At 42.6% G+C, this 25,405-nt stretch overlaps 2 protein-coding genes and 2 long non-coding RNA genes across 8 annotated transcripts in view; 3 read left to right on the top strand and 1 right to left on the bottom strand.

Annotated features, from left to right (window-relative positions):
• The window catches only part of TSHZ1 (teashirt zinc finger homeobox 1), a 90,435-nt gene extending 89,103 nt beyond the window's left edge, over window positions 1-1,332 (bottom strand). For all 5 annotated transcript variants that reach the window (XR_009742608.1, XR_009742609.1, XR_009742607.1 and 2 more), the window contains exon 1: window positions 1-1,332. This exon is cut by the window's left edge and continues 1,065 nt beyond it. The gene's annotated coding sequence lies outside the window, so the exon portion shown is untranslated.
• Window positions 1,333-1,778: 446 nt separating this feature from the next.
• PTGR3 (prostaglandin reductase 3) lies at window positions 1,779-11,235 on the top strand. Its single transcript, XM_061448916.1, has 2 exons — window positions 1,779-2,958; window positions 9,112-11,235. The coding sequence occupies exons 1-2, from the start codon at window positions 2,639-2,641 to the stop codon at window positions 10,034-10,036; spliced, it is 1,245 nt and encodes a 414-aa protein (XP_061304900.1). The 5' UTR covers window positions 1,779-2,638; the 3' UTR covers window positions 10,037-11,235.
• Window positions 2,996-6,099, top strand: LOC133267031 (uncharacterized). The gene is made up of 2 exons (XR_009742614.1): window positions 2,996-4,033; window positions 5,470-6,099. It is a non-coding gene; the product is annotated as an uncharacterized LOC133267031 (long non-coding RNA).
• A 3,484-nt stretch (window positions 11,236-14,719) lies between the features above and the next one.
• On the top strand, window positions 14,720-23,299 carry LOC133267027 (uncharacterized). Its single transcript, XR_009742610.1, has 3 exons — window positions 14,720-16,879; window positions 21,312-21,416; window positions 22,856-23,299. It is a non-coding gene; the product is annotated as an uncharacterized LOC133267027 (long non-coding RNA).
• The last annotated feature ends 2,106 nt before the right edge of the window (window positions 23,300-25,405 follow it).

Genomic DNA, 25,405 nt, shown 5'->3' with positions numbered 1-25,405 from the left:
CTCCTCCCAGCACTTAGTCTAAGAGCAAGAAAGCAAGTAATAAAAAGGCGTAAAGCCCCCATACATACATATACACCGGATGGGAAATGTCAGTCACTCCTCCACCTTCCAAACAGTCACAGATCAAACAGTGTCACCACCGGAGAGGACTACTTTTCTTTCTTGCTCTCCTTTTTTTTTCCTCCACAAATCGAAGATTCTTCTGATACTAAATATAATGCAAACACATTTTTTTATCATGGATTTTTTTTTTGTTGATCTTGATCTGCAACAGAAGAAAAAAAAAAAAAAGGAACACACACACAAAAAAATTGCCAAAACCAAGAAAAACCCCGGAGAGTGTGTGCAAAGAGGAAGGGGGGAGGAGGAAGAAAAGACATTCACTGAGTGGGACAGATTAACATGAACTGTCCCCCCCCCCCCACCTAAACTCCTGGGAGAGAAAGAGATCCACTCTCCCTCTCTTCTCTTTTCACTGAAATATAACACACATTCGGATCCCAGGGCTCTCAGACAGCCTCAACTGATAGACAGACACATCGAGCTGCTTTTCCTGCTTCAGTTTGTTACTCCTCCTCCTCTTGCCCACGTCACCCTGACAATTACAAATAGGTCTCACACAAACCCATACCTGTCAATCTTTTTAATTGCTTTGTTTTCATTTTTTTCCTCCCCCTCTCCTAGAGCTAAACAATATGAAAAAAAAAAAGTCTTAATACAGCGCGGCATAAAAGATTCCTCATGTGAGACACTCGTTGAGGGGGTTGTTATTATAATCCACTTGCCAAAGTGCTGTGCAAGACGCATGTGCCGATGTAACTTCAGCAGAGGTCTTGTTCCAGCAAACTTAAAAAAATAAATAAAACCCAAAAGGAGGCAGGAGGTGATACCTCGCCATGGCACACATCGAACGGGCACCGAGTTAAAAAGATGATTTGTGGGAGATTACACTTCACCCTGACTTTTAAAATACCAACAGATTGCAGAGCAAGAACTGCAGCACACGAAACACACTGCTGTTAATACGTTTCGCACAGTATGTGTCTGGGGATTTATATAATGTTAACTGCGAGAACAGAAGGGTTCTTCCCTTTCTTTTTCCTCCACTCAAGAAAGCAAATAAAAACTACGCAGCTGATTCCTGGAGGAAAACACTGGGCAGTGAAATTCTGCTCTTTCGGGGAATAGGTGACATTTTTTATTATTACTGCCGCAAAATTAAGCAGCGAGGTGTTTACACTGGTAGGATGGAGTTAATCCTAGAAGTACTACACGTGAGCTGCTCCTACACTGGTGCAACATCTCTACAGCGTTATCCCCCTCCCCCCCGCCGTCCGCAGTTTTACCAAGTTGAAATCGGCGGCTCCATCACACCATTTACTTTGCTCCTTTCACCCAGCCGATTTCCTGCGCAGGTTCCCTCACCAAAATATACTCTACACCAAGAGGTAACACAGGTTTGGAGGTTTTAAGAAGAAAGAAAAGGTAAACCACGTTTTTCTGTCAGTAACAGGGAGCTTGGGGGGGGGGGGGGGGGGGACGACCGCGACCCAAATGAACTGACAGCAGCCAGTCAACCTTCGCCTCCTTTCAGAACGGCGGCGGGAAGAGAGGGGGCGGACCGCACGGCATTCCCGGCGGCGGGAACAGCTTTCGTCTCTTTAACTCCCCCTTCCTCTTCCTTCTCCTCCGGCTCCGCGCCTCAGCTCCCTCAACGGCCGTAACCGCCGCCGCGGCGCGCACCCCGTTCTCCGCGCGCGGTCGGTCGGTAATGTCTCGGGGTTGATTCGTAGCACCTTGCGAGGAAGTGAACGTTTCGCACGGAAGGGGCGGAGCCTCCGCCCGCGGGCAGCGGCTCTTCGGAGGCGGCTAATAACAACATTGGGAGATTAGCCGCAACTTCGCTGCGCTTCTCTCACCGACCCGATAATTCATCGTCCTTTCCTCCTATCTCTATATTATCATCTTTTTCAGAACGATAACCTCTTTTTGTAAACTAAAGAATGGGCTGGAGGGGGAGGGGATCCGTGGCGTTTCTCTTTTCCTTCCCCTTTTCCCTTTCTCCCCCCTTCCGCGTTTTTTAAATCCCTTAGCCAGAGGCAGCGTGCAAATTAAAAGCAATCTTTAGGAAGAAATCCGGCTTTCCGTACATCTGCCTCACTGGCAGGCAGAGTACGACCCCGGTCGCCGTCCTTGAGGCACGGCGGCGGTGCTGGCGGGGGCAGGCAATGCTCGTGTGTGTCTGTCTATAGTGTGTGTGCGTGTGTGTGGCCAGGCGGGTCGGGTACGGCAGAGCCGGACGCCGCCGCTGGCAGCGAGCTGGCGGGACGGACGGCCGCGGGAGCGGGCCAGCGTTGCTCCTCGGTAGCGCTAGCGACGGCAGAAGAGGACCGGCTGCCGAGGACCATCTTGCGGCTGCTCCTCGGGCGGTGTTTCCGCGTGGCGGAGAGGCCGGCTGGGTGGGAAGGACGGAGGCAGGCTGGAGCTTGCTGCACAGGGCTTTATTTACATACATTAATAGGTGCCTGAGGATAGTTTCTCCTGACGGCCCGGTGGCGGCGGGTCCTGTGAGCCGCTTGGAGAATCTCGAGCCAGAGCTCTCCCGAGCAAGGGGAGAAGAGGAGAGCCGAGGCAGGGCATGAGTTTTAGAGCAAAAAGCGGCGCTTGGCTGAGCTCCCGGGTACCGCGGTGCTGGTGCTGGTGGTGGCGGCGGTGGCAGCAGCCGTCCTGCGCCGCTGCGGGTCCCGCCTGGTCCTACTTCGGTGGCAACCGGCCGCGGGCCATCCTGGACATGTCCTACTCCCGTCACTTTCTGGATTTCCAGGGCTCGTCCATCCCCAGCTCCATGAAGAAGCTGGTGGTGACTAAGCTGAGCCAGAACTTCAGGGAAGCGGTTACCCTGCAGCAGGACTCGCCCGTGCCACTCCCGGGAGACGGAGATCTCCTTGTCAGGAACAGGTGAGCGACCGACTGTTGTCGTCGTCCCCCCCCCCCCACCGCGTCCCGACCTCGGCCCCTGCCCCTTCTCGCACCTTGTGGCCTGCTCTCTCACATACGCTCCCTCACTTCGGAGACCGGCTCCAAAGTTGAGCCAGCTGCCATCTGGCGACTGTTAATTTAATTTTATTGTTGTTGTTTTGAGCGGCTGGTGCCACAGTCCGGTCGCCCCATCTACGTGTGTGGGGGTGACACTTCCCCCTCTTCCACTCCTCGTGTTTCTCTGGCGGGTGTATGTTTGTGCTGTTCCTGCCCGAAGGAAGGGGAACACCTCAGGGCCCCTGTGCCAAGGTCGGAAAGAGGCAAGTTTTACTCTTTGAGCGCCGAGGGTGTAGTGAGGCGGCGCGAAGAGCTTGCAGAGTCACTCCCAGGGCTTGTCACACGCACACAGTCCCCGGGCCGTGAGCGTGTCTCCACCGTACCCACACAACTGTGGGGAGACGCTACCGTACAGCCCGTGTGCCCCAGGACCCCGATGTGCCACCCTGCATCTGCTGCCCTGCATGCCTCTGATCTCTTCCCTGCTGCGGCCTGGCGCGGCCAGCCCTAGGCCAGCCGTGACTCACAGTGGGCAGAGGGCTGGGGCTGGCAGCCCTGCCAGCCCCGGCACCACCCCGCCGCTGCGCGCTGAAGGCGGGGGCAGGGCAGCGGCCCAGCCCAGCACAACCCGGCAGCGCCGCGGCCTCCCTGGGCCCCGCAGTTGCGGGCGGCTTTTCGGAGTGTAGCCAGATCGGGCGGGGAGTGAGGAGGTGACATTTTGCTTAACATAATACGCCGTAAATCCTGCGCCAGCGCTAGGACTGAGCGTGCAGCGCGGTGACCAGCTCGCCATGAAATGAAAACTGCTGAGGACAAAACGTGCCTCCCCACAGCTGTCTCCATAAACCTGCTCTCAATGGCTCCTTCCTTGTTGTTCCTTAAGCTAAAAGTAAGCCGGTTAAAGTTCAGAGGTTTCCCTGCCCATGAGGGGAAGCTGAAACTCTGGGAACTTTGGAGCAGACTGCGTGGCTGGCACAGAAGAGAGCAGCACTCTCAGGTTCTTGTCGAGCAAGGAAATCGTAGTAACACAGTTTGCCATGCTCTCTGTTGGAGCGTAAAGGTGTTAAGAAGTACTAAGTTGGCTTGAGAACAATGCTGAAAGTTCTATTAAGGCAGTGTGTGACTGTGTGTGTATGTGTAATCTCTAGCATGTGTCCATATGTAACATAAATACATGGTAAAGAAAGGGGTAAGGAGAAAGTAGAACAGGAACTCCTCCAGAAGCTGATGAGAAAGCTTCTGTGGTACTTTAATCCGATGCTGACATCTCCCACTAGAATTTCTGAAACCGAAATTCCCTCTAAACCTCAAATTCTAAACCACTGTGTTGCTGCATCCACTAATGACCATGAAACAATAATGGCATGAAATAGACGTCCGGCTGGAGTTTGATTTCTTTTCGTGGAAGAGGTCGAGGGACTTGTGATACAAGTAGCAAGTCTGTAGTTGCGTAATGTGAGGCAGAGTGACATCCTTGTTTCCCAAATCCACTTCCCCCAGCTCCTGCACTGGAAGTCTTTCTCATTCTCATCCTCCTCTCTCTCCCCCCTCTCTCCCTCCTCCCTGAATTTAAAAAATTTACTCAGTTTTTATATAGCTTCCAGTGTAACCCTTCCTTTCTCTCTCCCCTCCCTTTGCTGGGTGGGCTCCGTGAGTGCAAGAGGGACATGCACACCTCATGGTGAGAGTTCTGAGGCACAGAGCTCACCCAGACAGAAGGCAGAAGCTGGTCCACAGTTTCAGACAGGCAATTACTGGGGTTTAACACATCAGCCTGTTACACACGTGTTCCTGTACAGACACACACACGAGTGGGGAGGGAGAGGTGAGTGGTAAAGGCTAGATTTAGAGTTCATACATTTTGTATTTTTTGTAGTGTTTCTTCTCTGTTATTATTTTCTGGGGAACATCACAGAAGACACAGGATCCTTCCCTGTGTACGAGCTGCAGCAGGAAGCGAGTTCTGAATGTTTCCCCCTCAGTTGTCACTCTGGGGAAGCATTTTCCTATCCTGAAATGATGAGTCCCTGGTGCCATTTATTTTTGCTTCTTTTTTTTTTTTTTTAAAGCCATAAATGCAACTATACATTTTCTAATAGGTAGAAACATACAATTAAAAGCAAAACAATAAAGGAGTCAAGTTCCAACAGTGCATTTGCAGATTTGTTCATTTTAGTCCTAGTCACACCCATGAATAGTATTAATTGCTTTGAGTTTTTCATGCAAAACAGTCCTCATCCACCACAATAAAATCTGTTTTGGGATTTAGAGAAATGGGAAATGAAAATGTGCTGAGTTACTGTATGGATATTTTAAAATAAGATGCAGTTAGGGGGAACTTTCTTCCCCTCTTTCTTCTCCTTTAGAGAACTAAGCCAGCAACCCTTATGTCTACTTTTTTACAAAGAAAAAAATAATCTGTCCTTTGTTCAGAAATCCTTCAAAACTATAAATCAGTTGAAAGTACTATTTTACTTCAATTCTGTGCAGAAGAGGAGGAGGAGGGGAAAAGGTGAATTAAAAAATCCTTGATGGAAGCCACTTAAGTTTCATATGGCTGTTTGTCCTGGTTTTTTGGAGTGAGGGAGAAGATGAGGGCAACGTTACTCCGTTTTATGGCAGGAAAAGGACTGAAAGGTTCTGAAGACCTGGTCCTTCTTAAAGTTGTTGGGGGATTTTCGAGATTTGCTCAAGGCAGTGACACATCTAGTTTCCAAAATACATGTAAGGGCTTCACTGTTGGCATGGAAGATGGCAACAAAGTTTCTAGAAAAAGGAGTAAGAGAAAGTTTTTTGAACCGAGGGACTAATGGATCACAGTGGGATAAACGGAGAACTGTTTCTACTGAGTGTTTGGTCTAAATAATGTTTTTCTTGCATAGTACTGGTTTGGATGACTTTGTTTTGTCTGTGTTTAAGGCTGTGGTGCTGGTTTTCAGTGTCTCACGCTTTGTTGTGGTATGAAAAGCAGCATTTCCTCCCCTCGGCGGTGTCCTCCTGTTTTCTGTAATAAACAATACGATGGGTTCAACACTGTTGAGTATAAATAAAACGGGTGACTCAATGTGCGTAATTATTTTGGGAAAAGCCAGTCTCCAGCTTTACCCCCATCCCCCCACCCAGGGGTTACATCTTTTAATGATAAAGGAGCAACCCTTAGTTACAAACTGCTAAATCAAATAATGGATTTTTAAGTAAGGAAGTAAAACAAGACAATGTAAAAGATTTGGAAGAGGTCTTAAACCTCACCAGCATCCCAAGTAGCTGTTACTTCTATGTTCTCCTTTTCTCAGTCTCAGAAGTTAGTAAACTGATCTCCATCTTGTAAATCGTACTTATTCCTACTTAGAAAAGCAAAATAATCTAAGAAACTGCGGGCACATCCTACCAACTCCCTTCTGTCAGCTGGAATGACAAGGCAAATTAGACAATATGTTTTAATCCAGATCCTGCATACCATCATTTTAATGTGAGAGGAATCCAAAAGACTAAACAATCTTTTTTGAAAAAAAAAAGAAAGAAAAACCAACAAAATAAACGCTGTATGACACGAGCAGGAGTTTTGAGTTCGCACACAATAAAAAGGGAGCTTACAAAAATTAGGGGGGGGAGGGCCGGGCGGCAAACTGTATTGATTAATAATGATGAGCCAAGGAGAACTGTTTCCCGTGGCCCAGCAGCCCCACGGGGACGGGCAGGGAGCTTCTGTGCACGCGTGTCTGTGTAACTAGGGGGGGGGGGGGGGGGGGGAACGCGACGACCCCCCCGCACATCGGGGCAGCGCACACGGCTTTGTCCTCCCTAGCCCTGCCAGCGCAGGAGCCGGCAGGGACGGGCAGGGTTACCCGGCCCGCCTGCTCTTCTCTCACGGCAGCACCCCTTCTTGAAGCCCCGGGACCCCGCAGCCGGTGCCCGGCCGCCCTAGCCCCGAGGGAAGCTCCGCACGGTGCCCGGAGAGGCGGGGAGCGGCCGGGCAGTACCGAGTTGAGCGCCGTGGCCCCTTGTATCCGCACGCACAAGTTGCGGGGCGGCCCGGGGAGGAAAGGTTTGCATCCTTCTCGGCTCCGGAACAGAAGCAGCGGTGCGTGTGCTGTTGTCCTGCTCGTCAAGCGTCTGGCCCGCGGCACGACCTGAACCTTCCCCGCATGCAAAGTTTTTGCCCTCGGACGGGGTTTTACCTGTCTTTGTGCTGTCCCCGCTACAGAGCAGCGCTGGGAAGAGGGGCAGTTTCTACAGGGAGGGGATGGGGGCTTATTCTGGCGCCCCTTCTCCAGGGTGCGTCCGCCGGCAGGCAGTGTGCGGTGCTGTGCGGTACGGTGCAAGTGAGGAGGGGGCTCGGCCCCGTGGGGAGCGAGGACCTGACTTTCGGGCTGCGGCTGGTGCAGGGCAGGGTGAGCGCCGGGGGGGCCGGCCTGGCAGCTACCGAGACCGCCCAGCTGGGAGAGGGGCTGAGAGCGGGGAGTGGGTGAGCACGGCTCCCCTCAGGCCTCTCCCCTCCGCAGGAGCTGGGGTGTAAAAGCGGGAGATGGGTAGCGAAGCGCCGGCACGTCTGACCTCGGTGGTCCGAGCCCTTCTCCCTGGCGCCCGGGGGACGCGGATTGCCTCGGAAGCTGCTGCTCTGTTACCAATTTTTATCTGTCTTTTAGCCGTGCTATACGGGAGTTACCTTAAAGCACGGTAACAGAGGATTTTTTTATATTTACGAACGAGACGTAGGCTTTTTTTTTTTTTTGCGGCTGAGCAGTGAATTTAAGTCAGAATTAAAAAGAGCAACAGTCACTTTCTCCTATCTTATGCGTGGTGTATATGTTTATGCGTACGTGCCTTTTTATACATAACACATTACTGTGGTGAAAGTTTGAGGCCCCCCATGCTATAAAGAATGAAGGAAACAAAAATGAGCAAAGCGCTTCTTAGTTCTCCTTGCTCCGTATGCAAGCAATTTTGAACTACACACACAAATTATTTGAGCCTACTGCTAACTGCAACAATTAAAGTGCTCTGTTTGCATACTTCTGCAGCTTTCCCATGGTATCAAGTACACCTTTCAGGTTGTCACTTTCCATGTGTTCTAACAGTCCTGGTGTTTTCTGTTGCATATGGGTTTTTTACATTTTCCAGTTAACAGAATCATCCCCTTGTTTCTTCCCTTGTCTGTGTGGAAATACTGTTATGTTTGCGTTTTTAAAAAAAGAGTGTTACTAAGATATTCTTTGTGTTTAAGCTAGATTATAACTTTCTTCTAGGCATTATTTCCTAGTGCTTAAACAAGTTGCGAGAATGTCTCCATGATTTTCTAAAACAAACAAACATAAAGCTGGCATCCTTTTTCACCTGTTAGAGGTCAGTAGGACTTGATACTCAGTCTTACAGTTTTAGTCCTTCTGTGCAAGGTTGTTTTGATGTGTTGCAAGCAATTTATATCAAGAAAAATATTTTAACGCTGACATTAGCTACATCAAAAAGCACATTTGCTGTAGTGACTCCATCAATTAAAAAGTACTTGCCTACAGTAGCATGACCTTGCAAATGACATCGATAGTTAATATGATCATTAGTCATTAACAGTATTATTATATTCAAAAATGTAAATTTGTTGCCAGAATCCACATATTTACTGCTTTGTACGTTTATTCTTCAGTGTTTTCACGTCTTGCATAAAGTGCTCAATTAATTTTCATCCTTTAATCCTTTGCAAAATTATTTTTAGTTTAGGTCAAATGGACCTAAGGAAAAGACAAGTTTGGTTTTGGGCTGTTTTTTTTTTCTGGAGGGGGGTGGGATTGGTTTGCGGATTTAGTGTTTTGTTGTTGGTTTGGGGTTTTTTTGGTGTTGTTTGGGTTTGTTGGGTTTCTTTAGGTGGTTTTGGCTTGTGGGGTTTTTTGTTTGTTTGTTTTTTAGCAAATCTTTAATTCTAGACTAACAGAATGTGAACTGGAGTGTACTCATTATACAGATACACCAATAATCAGTAAAAGTCTTGTACTTATCCCACAAATTTAAATTGAACGTTTCTCATATGACAAAGACTTGGTAAGGAATACATCTCGTTAATACTTTTTTGTTTTCTTCTAGATTTGTCGGCATTAATGCATCTGACATAAACTACTCAGCTGGCCGATATGACCCATCAGTTAAACCCCCATTCGATATAGGGTTTGAAGGTGTCGGTGATGTGGTAGCGTTAGGACTCAGTGCTAGTGCCAGTTACACAGTGGGTCAAGCTGTGGCCTATGTGAAAGCAGGTTCCTTTGCTGAATACACAGTTGTGCCTGCCAAACAAGCAGTTCCTCTACCCTCTGTGAAACCCGAGTTTATTACTTTAATGGTAAGTGGCGCTACCGCATACATCAGTTTGAAGGAGCTGGGAAACCTGTCTGAAGGCAAGAAGGTTCTGGTGACAGCAGCGGCTGGAGGAACGGGTCAGTTTGCTGTGCAGCTTGCAAAAGCGGCAAAATGCCATGTAATTGGAACCTGCTCCAGTGATGAAAAGGGTGGTTTTCTGAAATCCATTGGCTGCGACTGTACAATCAACTATAAAACTGAAAATGTTGAAGCTGTTCTTAGGAAGGAGTACCCTGAAGGTGTGGATGTAGTGTATGAATCTGTTGGGGGAAAGATGTTTGACTTGGCTCTTAACTCCTTGGCTACCAAAGGGTGCCTGATAGTTATTGGGTTTATTGCTGGCTACCAAAACCCTACTGGCCTCCAGCCTGTTAAAGCAGAGTTATTGCCAGCAAAACTGTTGAAGAAGTCTGCCAGCATCCGGGGTTTCTTCTTGAACCATTACCTTTCCAAATACAAAGTGGCTCTGAAGGACTTGCTCGAGATGTATGAAAGAGGAGACCTGGTTTGTGAGGTGGACTTTGGAGACATGTCTCCGGAGGGCAAGTTCACTGGCTTGGAGTCTGTATTCCGTGCTGTAGATTACATGTACATGGGAAAAAACATTGGAAAAATTGTAGTTGAATTACCTCACTCTGTCAACAGTAAGCTGTAAAAACAGAACAATGATATAAATCAGCAGAGAGAAAATGGGCACTTTATGCCTCAGAATTACTAGAAACAATTTAATTTTTTTAAAATTTAGTAATGGATACTATATTAAAAAACAGCATTAAGGTGTTAATAAAAGTTTTGTGTTTTTTTTTTTTTCGTTTCTTATGAGTACTTAAATCAGTGGCTGTAGCATGGACTTAATGGGCCTGTGTTTGATTCTGTCACTTAGGCTAGTGTGAGACAAGAATATTGTTCTTGACAGAATAAGTCTTAATGTAGGGGCAGATTTAGTCTGTCAGACTGGCTTGATAGGACTTTATATACAGTTCAGCTCAGAAAAAAAAAAAATCTTTTAATAATTTTGATTCCCTGATTAAAAATAAAATAGAACAGGACTAAGTAACCAGTTCTATCTTATGGTGGCTCTATTAATCTCCTGAAGTTTCTGGAAAAAAAAATTATTCTCTTGATTGTTTGTCACAAACACGATAATCATAGTTCAGTTGCACCATGGATCATAGTGATACTCCTTGACTGGTTACATAGAGAAATTTCTGACATGTCAGTAATATTAATATTAAGCAACTTGACTTTTTTTTTTTTTAATGATGTCTTTCATAACTATAAGCAACTGTGCAATTTTCTTTTAAATCTTTAGCGACAAGTTGCAGCATAATCTCATTTTCTTGCCTTTTCATTTGCTACTGTTACTGTTTACTGTTCCCCCCCCCCCCAACTGAAGTGGGGTTTTGAGCCATGTTCACGTGTGTTCAGGTCCTGTACATTTTTTTTTAAGATTTAATAAAGTTTAAAAAGCTATTTAAATATTTGTGGCATTTATTCATATTGATACGGTTCTTGCCAACTAGCTCCTCTGTAGATAATCACTGTGTCGTAGAGTTCTTTGACTGATGATTCTTGATGTGACTTCCCATAATCAGGCTGCTACTTGTACCTCTACCGAATATTGCTTCTGCAGAAGCCCTGTTACAAAGAGCAAGGCCATTTTAAATCTACAATCACAGAACCTCGTACGCGTGCTGATGCTCAGTCATAGATTATCTAGGGAGTGCAGTTAAAAGGTTTTGTAAAGTTTTGAAAATTCTTCCTCACTTAATAGATACTGTTAACAGTACATACATTGGGAATTCCAGCTAGAAGTGTAAGATTTTCCAAAACAATAAAATACTTTAAGCTGTGCTTGCTCTTCATCTTTTTTCCATAGCAAATATTTAAGATCTTCAAGGCTGATTTTGCCACATCCTTTGAAATACATACATTTGTATGCAGTTGGAGAGATGGAAAATTCCTAAGATCCTACGCCTAATAATAAATGTAATGATAGGTTGATAATGTCTAGGGGTCGAAGGAAAAATCCAGGGTAAACTTAATTTTGGGACGTTATTCAGGACTGACTGTACATGACATTTTAAAAAGTAACATGTAGGAAAAACATTTTGTTCAGTGGTACAGGCAGTAGAAAAAGTATTTTTAACTTTGATTTAGCACATTCTTATTGTATTTTTTTTTAGTGCATATGTCATTAGAATTGTGTGAGCAAAGAAATGTCTCTTTGGGCTGACTATGGGGTTTAGTCCCACTTGAGAGGATTTGGGGGAAAGGCTGAGTGGCTCGAGTCTTTCTTACCATTTCTGTTATCAAGCTGAAACCACTATGATCAATCAAACCACTATGAATTTTGTTTCCACTAAGGTCTGCAGTTGGAAACATACTTCCTCTTGCCCCTCTAATATGGCAAATTTTGTGGTGTTTTGTATGTTTGCATATTTAAAAAGGCATGTTGGCCTTCCAACTGGATGCTAGAACGATGGAAACACTCAAGGACTGCACAAGATCAGAGCACAAAAAATTCTCACTATTTTGTTCCTAGGCACATGGTTTCTTTTAATCTTCAGAAAAAAAAGGCGGTGCCCTCGGTCAATAAATGCATCTTAAAAAAAAAAAAAAAAAAGATGTTTGGGATGCACTGGGGCAAAAATACAGAAAAAAAGAGCACAATTGGTTACATCTGTGATATGTGCAGAAGAGTTCTTGGATAATAAATTAAGTTCTTGCAGTCAAATGCCAAAACCCATCCAAATGGGTTGATTTCAGACGTGTTGATCATTGTCAGTCCAATAGATTTAGGTGTTTCTAAGGCAATGAATTCCAAATGTTTTTGTGCTAAAAATTTCTTCTTGCAATAGGATTGTTTGGACGTACAGCATTCTACTTTCTTTTTAATATGTTACTTCATATATAACATTGAGTAATGCAACTTCACCAGGCTCTTTCACTCATCAAAATAAGGAAAGAGGAACTGTTGGAAGGTTTACATATATATATATACTCAAATATGACATTTGGTGGGTTTGATTTTGGCTTCAGGCTTATTATTTAGCACTTTTGTACTGGTTGCAGCATTAATAAAAAGTTTTAATTTGTTATATGCAGAACTTGTACGGCCAGTGTACCAAACTTTTAGCTTTTCTGGTGCTTGGGTTCAGCTGTGGCTGCTGGGCTTGTCCTTTTCATCAAATGCCTGTATTGAGCTATAGGGGTAACTCAGGATATGATTGCTGTTCCACAGATGAAACCAGAATGAAGAAGTAATTTTTGTTTTTAAAGGTACAATTTCTATCATTTAGATTGCTGAAAGAGAGCACTATCAACAGGGAGAGAGTGGAAGAAACAGTTCAATGAGGCTTTTCAGCTGAGATTCATCATAATTTTTTGTTTGCAGAGTGAAAAAGCCAACTTCTCTTTATTTAAAGGTGTATTCTGCAAACTTACAGTTATGGAAGCAGGGCTGACTTTGAGTAAGTAAGCTATGATGGATTTAAATAATGTTTAAATATTAGATGGGTAGGAAAATGTATATGGCATGCACACACTGAGAGGTTTAAATGATGATAGGACATTGAACATACAAGGAAAAGAAATACTTTAGAGTCACAGCAAGGGATTAATAACAATACACTTAATATGCTTGCAGAAAAGGTGTATTAAAAGCTGTGTGCACAGTGGGGACTTAAATGATTAAAAATAATAATACATTTGCCTTGGAAGTACTAAGTATACTGTACGTAGAGAGCAGGGATTTAAATAATACTACTGTTAATAATAGCAGCTCATTGAGATGTGGATGCTAGCACTACATCCTAATTTTACCTTTCTAAATGAATTTGCTACAGAGGAATCTGGCATTGTTTGCTGAGGCTAATAGCAGAATTTCCCTTTCCTACACACATATGCTTCTATGGAAAAGCAACAAAGAACTAGATGAAGAGCTGGCTTTTTTCCTGAGTCTGTCACATGTGTGCATACGCACGCGCACATGGACGCACTCGTACTCACTCTCTCCTGGCCTGCAACCCTCAGCACATTTTACAGATGTGCTTTCTACTTGATTGCTATGCCGGAATCTCCTATTTTGAACTGAGTTAGATTTCTGCCAAGCAAGTTTGCTGTGTATTTTTACATGTGCATATCCGTGTGTGTGCGTGTATGTGTATACAAGGTATATATTTAATAAGGATATGAATAACTGCTGTGTCCTGTAAATACAAATAATTACAGTCTCTCAAGGAAAAGTTTGAGGCAATGTTTTCAGATATTATATATATTCTACTTCTGTCTGAGGAGTAAAGAAATTTCTCTGCTGAATAGCTGTTAGTATCTATTTTACAAGATTTACTCATTTTCAGGTACCTAATGTAGCTGCTAGCATGCATGCACGACAATACAATTTATATGGTAAATGGAACCAAATAATGGCTTCACTGAATGTTATGGCTGCACTGAAGGGAAATGTCACGGTAAATAGCTGCCAAATTATGGATCATGCCGAAGTGTCACAACTGCACTAAAGACAAATAGCACTAGAGGCTATTGCCACTGTGACGCTTTTGAGTTATGAAGAAGAGGAGCAGCCTGATGTGAGCCTCTTTGTGTCCTCATTATAGCAAAGGGTTACTGGTGCAGTGTACAAGAAAACCTAGTCCTACTTGGTGGCTAGTTATTAATCTGTTCTTTTCTGATCTAACAGCTGTAGCAAACCAGGAAATCTTTTCCTTGCTTTATGAATACATATACACATACACAAACAAAGAGAAACCTGCACGTTTTATGAATGTAAATGTGTACGGGAAATGACTGGTAATGGAAAAATGTTGTAATAAAATAATCTAATCAAAGATTATTATTAAATTTAATATCATATGTGTCTGAAAGCTTTAGTTGCTTCTTATGCAGATAGATGTGTGAAATATAAGCAATAATGCACTTTCTCTCTTTGTAAAGACTTGAGTAGTAAGGACATTACCAGCTAAATTGCTTCTTCTAAACTGAAGTGTGTCCCGGTTTCTTTCATTTTAATGGGAGGGTAATAAAGATGAAAGACTAACATTTTAACTGATGGATCCCTTAAGCTACAGAATCGAAATTTATTATGTTTTGAGGGAATATACTAAACCCTGACATGTGGAAAGAAGCAGGGAAATCCCAGGTAAAATAAAAGCAAAGTAGCCTTTTTTTTTTTTTTTTGTAATATGACATACTTTTATGAATGGAAAACTACATCCTGCTTTTACTTAAAGTGACAAAACAATATAGGTCTCTCTTTGTGTAAAAAAAAAGGGGGGGACAGATATTTGGAGAGGAAAAAAAAAAGGTTTGAAAATGGAGGGTTATCACTCAGCAAGTGGTCTCTTCTTTCTAGGATCACTTTTCAAACCCTCCCTGCAGTGCTCAGGGAAGTGAGTTCGATGCTCTGCACACTATTGTACACACCACAAACGCACCATCTATAATACAGCACAATTGTCAGTTGCTGTTTTACAGAGGGGCCTGGGCTGAACAATCATGGTGGATAAATTACTTTCCTATTCTACAGCAAGCGGCCTTCCTACCATGTGAAGCTTAAGGTCATTGGCAGGGCAGTGAGGGAGAAGCTTATATATTAGTTAACTCTAATGCACTAATAGTGTTCAGATAGGGGAACTATACCTATTAATTACAGTTAGGTTTGTTCATCGAGAATGGGGGCTGATGAAGAGTTACTGTGCTGAGATACATACATGTATGTGTATGGATGCATATATATATGTTTGCTTTCTTGCTACAATACTCCTATAGGTAACTTATTTTTCTTTTTTATTTAATATCTACATTAAAGCCTTCAATATTTGTCATTGCAAGAATCCAGATTTCAGAAATCAGAAAATGTTCTAAAAAGGTTTTTATACTGTGGCAACACATTCTGCTCACAGTTTTTACAGTGTAGTCTAAAGGGGGAGGGGAAGAAAAAACCTGTCAAAAATTAAGTAGAACATCCTTGAATGGCAAACAGCATGCCCAGAATTTATGTACAACGCAGTGGCAAGTAGCTGCTTCTTATTAAATGAAAATCCTGTATTATGTACTTCAGGAACATTCCAACTAATGAGTATGTAATGTCCTTAGTATAACACAGAACTTCTTTTTGTGTTCACAACCACAAGATGCTGGAAACTTGACAAATGATATCATTTAAGACAGATGCCTGCCTTAGGGACCTGTTTTTTGGCTTCCTGTTTCTGGTTTTTATTTCAATAACATTTGTAATTGCCACAGGATCTGTACCTGTGTAGTGTTTTAACCCCTTCACATATACCCTATTGCATTAACTCCTTGGGTAGGTACTTGGGAATCCTTTCTTTTTAATTTTTCTTTCTTTTTTTTTTTTTTTTCCTCCCCAGCTGGTGTGTTCTGCCTCTCTTGAGCAGAGACATAAATAAAAGCTGGGCTTATTAGACCAGATGAAATGGTAACGTTAGAGGCGTTAAATGCTTACTGCACTAGCTGTGTTTTACTAGTACAAAAGTACATGTAGAGCAGACCCAAGGCAAAACCCAAGAAACTGTATGGCCTGCTGATAAGCAGATATGTCCTGCTGATTCTCAGTGAGAGACAACAAAACTATGTATGCAGCTCAAGCACATAATACTTTGATCTCAGTTATATTTTCCAATGTACCTTACTCTTCCTTAAACTGGCATTCTTTACTTAGGTTATAGGGCAGGAATGTTTTTGACATCACTGCAATTGATGCTGGTTACAAGGGGTGTTTCGGCAGTCCTGGTTCAACGCGAGCTGTAAGAGCCTTCTTCAAGTAAAGCCCTTATCACTGGACTTCAGCAGTTTTCAGCTCCCCAGGTGGTCAGCACAGATCCTGGCAGACTGCAAGAACCTTACCCACAATACTGAGCAGCCCAGGGGCTTTTGTGGTGCTTTATAGCATGTTTGGCTTTTTTGTAGGTTTTGCAAAACACGTTAGAAATGGGCTGTGTACAAGAAGCTTACATGGTTCTGCACAGGGAAGTTTTCACTGGGAAACTTTACTAAATCCTACACAGTGCTGTAGTAACAAATAAGGGCTTGGAAAGAGCAAGAGTTCTTGGCACCTATTCTGCAGGTGAGAATTTTCTACTTGTCAGAAGCACTTAGCTCTCGTGGATTTACAGTGCTTTCTGATGTCATTTCGAAGCAAAAACTTTACATTCAAGCCTTTTGTCACAGGACATGTAGTCTCATTGCACCTGCTTCAACTCTTAAGGCAAGTTTATCCTGTGAAGCGTCAAACAACCTTATCTTTCTTCAGAACAGGAGCTGAGGACTCTGAAAACCTCAAGAAACATCTCTGTTTACTGGAAGACCAGACAGCACATCATACAAACATACCCTCCGGGCTTTCTGTAGGAGGAGGAGGAAGTCTTTATCTTCCATCACAAAAGGGAGGTCAAAAGGACCAAGTGAGTGCCAGGCCAAGTAACTTCTGTTGTTCTAGAGTTCATTTTTGGAGGAGGTAGGCAGGCACACAAATCCCATTATGTGTTATGAGGCTCTGTGCACAGGCTTCTTGTATGCTCTCTTAAAAACCTTACCCTTAAGGGGCTAATTCACAAAGGGAATAGAAGGAAAAGGAAATTTGTATATTTCTGGAAGCAGTAAGACATGACATGCAGCATGGTTCTGGCTGATTACAGCATGCCTCAGGTGAGCTGGGAGGCACGAGGCTGCAAGCCAAGTGATTTCAACCTCCCAAGAAAGACAACCCCACAGAAATGCATTGTTTGGCATGTCTGATTGCTACAAAGGAAAAACACTCCAACTTCATTCACACTGGCATGACATTATTGGCATGACTGTTTCTGGCAGCCTGTTGGAAAGTTTTATTTGCATCCAGAGTTTTGAAAGCCATTTCATGACATTAAACAAGGCTAATGCTGAAAGCGGCTGGGTTATTTGCCCCTTGACACCTATGCGTAATCCCTCATTGAAGCCCTAATGAGAGGTTCTCCTCAGGTTGTGTTACTTATGAAATAACCTCTGCATACAAACAGCATAACGTAGCTTTCCTCCCTGCATAGGGTGTGGCAAGGGTAGCCAGAAGGAAGTGGATCAAGTGTGCTATTTTTCCTGTATTCTCAGTAATTGAGATGCAGAGTCAGTTACTGGATCATTTGACTTCTTACTGAGCTGGGAAACCTCAATCTGCTATCACAAGTGCCTACAAATAAGAGAGATATTGAGTTGGTTTCCCCTCTTGGGAATGTAAATGAGGAGCAAGAATAACGCTCTTGAAACAGTGTAAAAACCATCTCTGAGGAGAACCTGGCCCTTATTTCTCTCTCTGTATGTGTTCATGCTGCTGGGAAAAAAAAACAGTTCTAACACAGACCAGCAGTTCTAACATAGACCAGCCATTTCCCAGGACCTCCAGACGACTCCCAAAGTCTTGGGAAATCCAGCGTGTTCACAGTTGCCGGTGTTAAGAGCTTTGGTAAGAACATCAGAAGCTTTGCAAGTTCTGAGCTCTCTGATGATGGGTGGTGGCAAAGCAAGCCTTACTAAGGAGAAACTGCTAAAAAGGCAACCCTCCAGTTCTCAGGTATTGTTCTTCTCTATATGAATTCAAGTGTGAGGGACAGGTTATTGCCCATCCCTGTTTAATAAACAGCTCCCTCCTCCCTCCCCCCAAACTCCTGTCTTATCTGATAGTTATTCTGCCTCTTTCTCTCCACCTCCCTCCCTACTCCAAATAAAAAAGAAGGGTAAAATAATCATAGTGTGAGAGGCTGCTGGAAGTGTTTCAGGCTTTTCTTTCCCTTTGCAGAAGGGAGGTCAGTTATCCTTGTCTTGTAACTTGACTGTATCTAACAAAGCACATGGAGCTTTGCCTATAGGCTCTGCAACAAAATTTGAGTAGATTTATAGCTAATATATACAAATTTCCATTTTACCACAGAAATAGGCATAATTTTTGTTTTCAAAAAACAAGATCTTTTCTACTGAGATGAGGCTAAAAAAAAAAAGAAAAAGACCCAAAAGAACCCACAAAGAACTATTTCCAAATGATTTCATTTGCAGTGTCTTTCATTCTGTCTGTTAATGCTACAGTTTAATGTGATGAGGCTACTTCTGTTGCGTTTCTTCCTTTCTTGTTTGTGAAAAGCTGACATGTTTATTAGTGAGAAAATACACATCATGGTGAAAAGAGGGAGGAGCCAAATAGTCCCTCTTTCCCACAAAGCTGAATTTGTAGCAGTACAAAACGGTTCAGCAGCAGTTCACATGATATGAACCAGAATTCTATAAGGTGAATGGAGGGCTGCAGATAAAACACACTGTAAAGAACAAAGGTTGCATCTAGAGGGGCAAAAAAGGACACTGGTGTTGGTGACGTGTTCAGCTGACTGGAAGAAAGCCAAAGTTTGTGCTTCACATCAGATAAGTTCAACAAGTAGCAACAGGCTTTTCTTTTTCCCTGAGTAAATCAGATATAGTCCTAAATCTAACAGCAGTACTTCACAAATCTGCAGTGAGAACTAAGAACAGTGTGCTTACTTTCTAGATTATTTTCTTCCACCTTCCTCTCATTATGTCACATTTTCAACTAATTACAGGCAAACACATGGTGGGGAGATGAAGGCAGTGATTTCTTTGCTTTCAGAAATATAGTCAGGACTCCACTTGTCATATATAAATGGCAGTAATACCTCTTAAAGCTTTCTGTAAACATAATGTTGATAGTGCCTTCATGATGGCTGGAGGGGAGTGAACACAGTCATTCAGGCTTAGATTTTGTTAGGACTTCTCAGCATAATTTTGCCAGAGTACAACTGACATTCACACTCATCCAAATGGTGGAAAAGTTTCTCAGTCCCTGAAAGCTAGCTGTACTGTATTGGAGGGAATACAGGGAATGGTACTTTTCCAGTGCTTTCCTATTTATCACATAGTAAGTGGAAAGGTTGAACATCCCCCAGTTGTGACACTTGTACACCAGGCACTGTGCACGAAAGTCTGAGTGATTTTAAAGAAAACCAGCATATTTTCACTAGTAACCTGTCTCACTCCGAGAAGATATGGTCTGAGAGTGCTGTGAGTGAATTAGTCTTTTTATTCAACTCTGTACTAAAAAAAACCCCACCAACCCTAAAACTCAGTCTTATCCTCTGCCCCAGGTCTGCCCTGGTTCTGTGCCTGGCAGGCTGGCTTTGCTCTGAAGCACACCAGCTCTCCATAGCTTGTATATTTTAATGTCGACACTGATCTTCAATCAGGATTGCCCTGGCCTTCCAGTGAAAATATGCCAAAATGTCACAGGTTTCCAAATGAAATGCAAATACTGAACTTTCTGAAATTTACTGATAGTATTTTACCCCTTTACTGCATCTGAGCTGTACCAATGAGACAAAATGGAAACAACGGTTTAAGAGTCCTGGTAGGAAAGGGAAAGCTCTTTGCACTTGGCACTCCACAGATGTCCCAGCGGGATGGCCTGTAACACTTCCCGAGAAGAATAAGAGTCCTCTGCTTGCTCACTCACTCACTCAGCATAATGAAAAGAAGCAATGAACTACTCAAAGTCAGGTCAGCCTACCTTTTGCCGTACGTAACTGTTATTACACACATGTCACAGCAGCAGGTGCAAAATAAATATCTGGATAATGGAAACCATTTTCTTTGCCTTTAGCCACAGGCATCAGGTCTGATTTACTGGTGGCTGGCAGCTAGAGAGCATGGGAGAGCCAGGTCCCTATAGCCAGCCTCACCTTTACACAGTCAGAGATGGGAAAAGACCGCCACAGTGGAAGCTGCTCTGGAGGAGAGCAGGATTTTTCTCACATGCCCTCATCCCCATGCTCCCTACTATTCTGCCAGAGCAGGAAGATTTAGCAGAGCCATGAATCTATGCTTATGCACTGCCCTTTCATCATTTGGACCTCAGTGGATGTACACAATCTGGAGCAGTCTTTGCTCAAGGCAAACAAAGTAAAGGAGGAGAGTGACATTTCAGTCTTTCATTGCAGAGTCATTCAGGTCACTTGCTGAAATTATAGACACCAGCTCCAGCAATGTTAACAGCCAACTTTAGATTATTAACCATCCTTTGGATAGCAGTACATTCATGGTGCCAGCGTGCAGAGAATTCCTCCAAATTATAGGGTGTCCTAACACAGACAGTCAAACCACATGGACCTCTAGATGCAATAAGCAGTGTAATTAAGTCTGTTTTCTCATTTGTACTTCCGTAGCAGCACTCAAAATACACTCTCAACCACTGGATGCTGCTCTTTGCATCAGGCTATGAAAGGAGATAAGAGTGAAGGGTGCCTTAACAATAGCTCATTAAGGAGACCTCAAACATTTTCTCTTATTGCATTATTTATGTTTTGGGTGATAATAAAACACTGTTTCCAGGGCAAAGTGCACTCAAGAAGCTTATTGGCTTGTAGATGGTTTCATTTGATTAGATTTCGAAGGGAGAAGGCTGCAGAAATTTCTTTTACGTGCTTGCTTTCCTGAAAAATGTGGGGGGGGTTTCTTCCCCTCATCAGGCTGTACATTGTCAATGCCACTGAGATCCACCAACTTCGTTAGCCCTTTCAAATATTTATAGGAAAGGCGGTGACTGTTTTCTTGCCTCCCCTAAGAAATTCTTCTTCAGTGCAATGATCACTGGCATCCCTGGTAGAATTGCTTTTTAATATCATGACCTTCTGTGTACAAGCAAACAAACATGAAGAGGACTTAAACATTCAGATTCCTGTGAAAAGATCATAAAGCTGATTTCACACAAAAGAGTCCATGTTAAAAAACCTCAACCAAAAATAATAATACAGATAATGGTCATGAATGTTTATTCCTATTCCTTAAATTATATTTTATAGGTAGTCTAGAACTACATTAATTACAGTCTTTCCTCGTATTCTTTCTTTATTCTCCTACAGAGCCATTCTCGTTGTGTAACACTGATGCAGCACATTTCATTAGCTGTGTACAGATCCAAGAATAAATTTTGGCCTTGACCGTGGAATGTTCACCCACTTTCAAGTGTAAGTAAAAGAACTGAAACTAATTAACTGGAAACTGCAAGTGCTGAGAACTCCTTTTTTATAATAGTGAAATTCCCATCTCTTTAGCTTTTCTTCTGTTCCTTCGCTGCTATAAATGTAACATTAACAACTATTAAAGCTAAAAAAGCAAAAATAAAACAACCAAACAAACAAAAAAGCAAACACCAAAGCTGGAAGAGGCAGAAGGGGTAGAGACTATCAGATATTCCAAAGAGAACATGGGAGAATTTAGGTTAAAAATAGAGGCTATGCCATGTAAGAAGTGGATGCCAAGTCTGCTCCTTGGTATGGAGGAGCCTGAGTTTATAGGCTGTGAAGGGATCCCCGTGTCTGTAAGTAAGAATTAAGAGACCAGACAACAACTAGAAAGAACTGCTCTTCATGCTCTTTCAGGCTCGGAAAGTGTCCACTAAATATGCTGCATGTGGAGAAGAATGGCATCTTGATACTAAATGAGAAAACATTGTTTAAGTAATTAATATCAAGTACAAATACTTTCATTATGTGAAAGAGTCTAGTAGCTAAAAAACAAAGAACCATGGGGAGGACAAAAGATTTCTGATTTTCAGTATCATAGGATTAGTTTTACTGTATATACTATTCACTGCCTTTCTGAATTACAGATCACCGAGATCTCCATCCAGAAATACAATATGCTGGTATTCATCTTGTCAATGATATATACTCAGAGGGCTATTTCTCTAATTGATGGCTTCATCATTCAGTTCAAGATGCATAAGGATAGCTATTGTTATCTAACACTATCATATGTTCCCATTGTTCCACACTTCTCTCCTTGTCAATAGCATCCAAGATAGCCTATCTAAATCTTCAAGATAGCAAAAGGAAGGTGCATTATTTGTTGACTCCACACATTGCATTATTAAACGTTTGTGAGCAACCTGCACATCTTCCCACTGACAATTAAAATCAGACAAGAGAGTACACCAATACAAATAAATACTCAGTTAAATGAAGGCTTTGCATTGAATTCTTAAAGTATTATAATTCAGGTGCTTGCCAGCAGGCACTCAGTTGAAATCAGGACAGTGACGTGAGTGTGAGAATGAACTGTGTATAAAAGGGAAGAAGGCAGATTGCTTTATGGTGGAGTCATGGCAGAGGTTTGACAGGAAATGCTTCTCCCAGTACAGCTAAGCAGGGAAGGAGAACCCTATTATATGGATGAGTGGGGCCGGCAATGGCATCTTGTCATTCTAACTTGTATAAGTAAGCAAGCTTAATTGCTCCTTGTCTTTTCAAGATGACTTTCCACCAACAATCTCATTATCACACACATATGTTTATTGCACATATCCAAGTCTATTCACACAGACCTGAATGCAGTGAGGAGAGTGGCAGAATTACGTTATCCAGTAACACTGGTTTTTCTTTTTTTTCTTTTTCTTTCTAACCAGATGGATGTGACCTGCCTTCTTCTGTGACTAACAGGGTTACCAGAGGCAGTGGAACATACACCAGGACTAGAGAGAATAAAACCAGAGGGGAAGCAAGCTGTCAAGAGAACAGTGTATTGAAAAGGAAAAATGTAAATCATGACTTCTATTTACCATGATTAATATGTAAAGTTAACATGTTTGTCATGGAATATATTAATATGTATGTTTTCCCATTATGTAGATCTTTTCTTATATTACTTATTAGAAAGGGATATAATCACAATGATGGGGCAAGAATGCCACTTAAAAATTAGGTGATGCCCAGTCAACATAATATAACCACTACAGTGTCATTTCTCATTTAGATGTGGTGATATCAGTGTAATTGCAGCTGGGAAGAAATTATAATGGCTGTTAATGATAAATAAAATGACAAGAAGGAGGATCCTCCTTCACATATAATTCCAAGCAAAACTCAACTGCTGACTTCCTTAAGCACTCAGTGCCATTCACTGATGAAGAGGAAATAAACAGGTTTATTGTAGCTGCATGGCCATACAAACTGCACTGTCATTTACTAAGCCTGAGCTTAGACACTATGGGTCTAACAAGATTTCACCACGCTATTTTCACTCAGGGGAGATGTAATAGTGAAGCTCACATGAAGTGAATCTTAACGCAAAGTTAATATTATTCTAACAGAAAGCACTGTAGCTAGCAAACACAAACATAAGCAAAAATAGGGTGAAGGGAAGTGTACAGTCATGCACATGGATACTTTTCAAAGCTCTTAAATACTCCAGCTTTGTCTCTGTAAACATAGGCAGCCTTAACCCATGGATCAAAAGACCTTCCTACATTTGTTTTATATCATAAATGTGTCAAGAATGAGCTACACAAAGCAGCGTTCACCAACTGCACATGGCTTGTAAGCCTAGTTGAGAGCATCTTTCAACTCATTCACACATTAAAAGCCAGGAAACCAACATCTGATTACTAGTCCTAGCATTAAGATCAAAGACCATATCTTCTCATCTGTGAAGAGAAAGAGCCCAATTCTTCTTACTCTGCAATTACAGAAGACTCAAAACACAAAATCAACATTATACTCCACATCCCATGAATAACACAGTTCCAATCTATAAAAGCACAAAGCACCAAGTAAAACATATATACATTTTTTTTCCTAGGCGTCGTGGAAAGAAGATAAGTACAAGCAAATCTGTAGTCACATCTTCACAACACTCCCAGTCTGCAGCCACAGAAAGCTGAGTCTGCTTGATCCATGGGCGTTATCCTGCTGTGTAAAATTATGACACCTCTTAAAAGGGAAAATACCACATACCTGCCATTTACTCTGCATTTGATATATTCTGAATCAATTGGTAAATGGTAGTGTAAGGGTTAAATTAAAACCACAGAAGAGACAGGCAGTGTTGGTTGACCTGTTGTTTCATTATCATTGCTAGGTTTTTAGTTAGCCATTAGTCAAGGAAGCTTAAAAATACAAATAAATAAAATGTCAACCTTAACCTGGAGAATGAACCTGTCCACTTTCAGGTGAAACTGATTTTCTAATTCAGTTCTAGCTGATGCAAACTGGTTTACTGTTGGACACATATAGCCAAAGAGGGCAGGGCAGTGAAAGAAGATAGAAGGATGAATAGTGTATAGTTTTGCAAAATAGTGAATAGTTTTGCAAAATATGGCAAATTAACACAGAGAGGACCCTAGTAAAACTTCTGAACCACCAGTCTAGCATTTTGAGGTATATGGGATTTTTCTCTTTAGTTTGGTGGCCTGTTTTACTACAGGGTATGTCAAAGGAGTGCAGAGATCTGCCAAAACCCAGCTAATTGCTTTGGCTCTCTTACATGAAGTTCATTTGCTGATAAATTGTTACAGACACATTTAGGCAACAGGTTTTTATAGGATGCCTGATGCTCTGTATAATGCAATTAGTTTTATTTAGAGTATGCTTTTTCTTATGCATTGTGTTCTTTTGCTGGCAAACAATAACGATGAAATCTGCACCCTTCAAGTGACTGAATCTTCCCCCATGTTTCCTGGATTTCAGCTCTGTTTTTGGAGCAGTCATCAAAGGAAAAGGCCTACCTAGTGTTTAGTAACAGGAATTTTATTTTAGTGCCTGTTTTATGTTTGGGAGCGTTAGAAGAAGAGAAAGTGAGCTGGGGTGGATCTTATTCATTTGCCAGCTTCACAAAAGATGCTCAGAACACTTTATTTTAGAAAGCAAAGCACCTTGATGTGCTCCAAAGGAGATGCAAAGAAAAGCCTTCCTATAGTTCCTATGTTGAAAGACTCCTTGCAGTAGCTACACGAACATGTTTTGGTAGTTAATGAAAATCTACCAATTCAGACACATCCAAACCTCTGCTCACCAGCAGAGTACCAAGGAGGCACCCAGGGACCTCAGCTGTCTGCCCTTCTTCCAACAATGGTAAGGTTCTTCAAGCAACAAGGTCCTCCAGGTGCATGTCCTTTTCTGCACACACCTAACATCAGGTACTGCAAAGTGTTATGTTCTTAGTTTACCTTTAAGCTGTG

Source organism: Pezoporus flaviventris, unplaced genomic scaffold (genome assembly GCF_033815535.1).
Source record: "Pezoporus flaviventris isolate CSIRO_AGI_PZ_B2104156 unplaced genomic scaffold, CSIRO_AGI_Pfla_v1 ptg000007l, whole genome shotgun sequence".
Lineage (NCBI taxonomy): Eukaryota > Metazoa > Chordata > Aves > Psittaciformes > Psittacidae > Pezoporus > Pezoporus flaviventris.
The sequence above is the reverse complement of the archived record's forward strand: the minus strand, read 5'-3'. Positions and strand labels throughout refer to the sequence as shown.

Bases quoted from the DNA above. Each gene is read 5' to 3' on its own strand.
- PTGR3 (XM_061448916.1), top strand. From the start codon at position 2,639: ATGAGTTTTAGAGCAAAAAGCGGCGCTTGGCTGAGCTCCCGGGTACCG. The intron at 2,959-9,111 runs GTGAGCGACCGA...GTTTTCTTCTAG, and splicing joins GATCTCCTTGTCAGGAACAG to ATTTGTCGGCATTAATGCAT.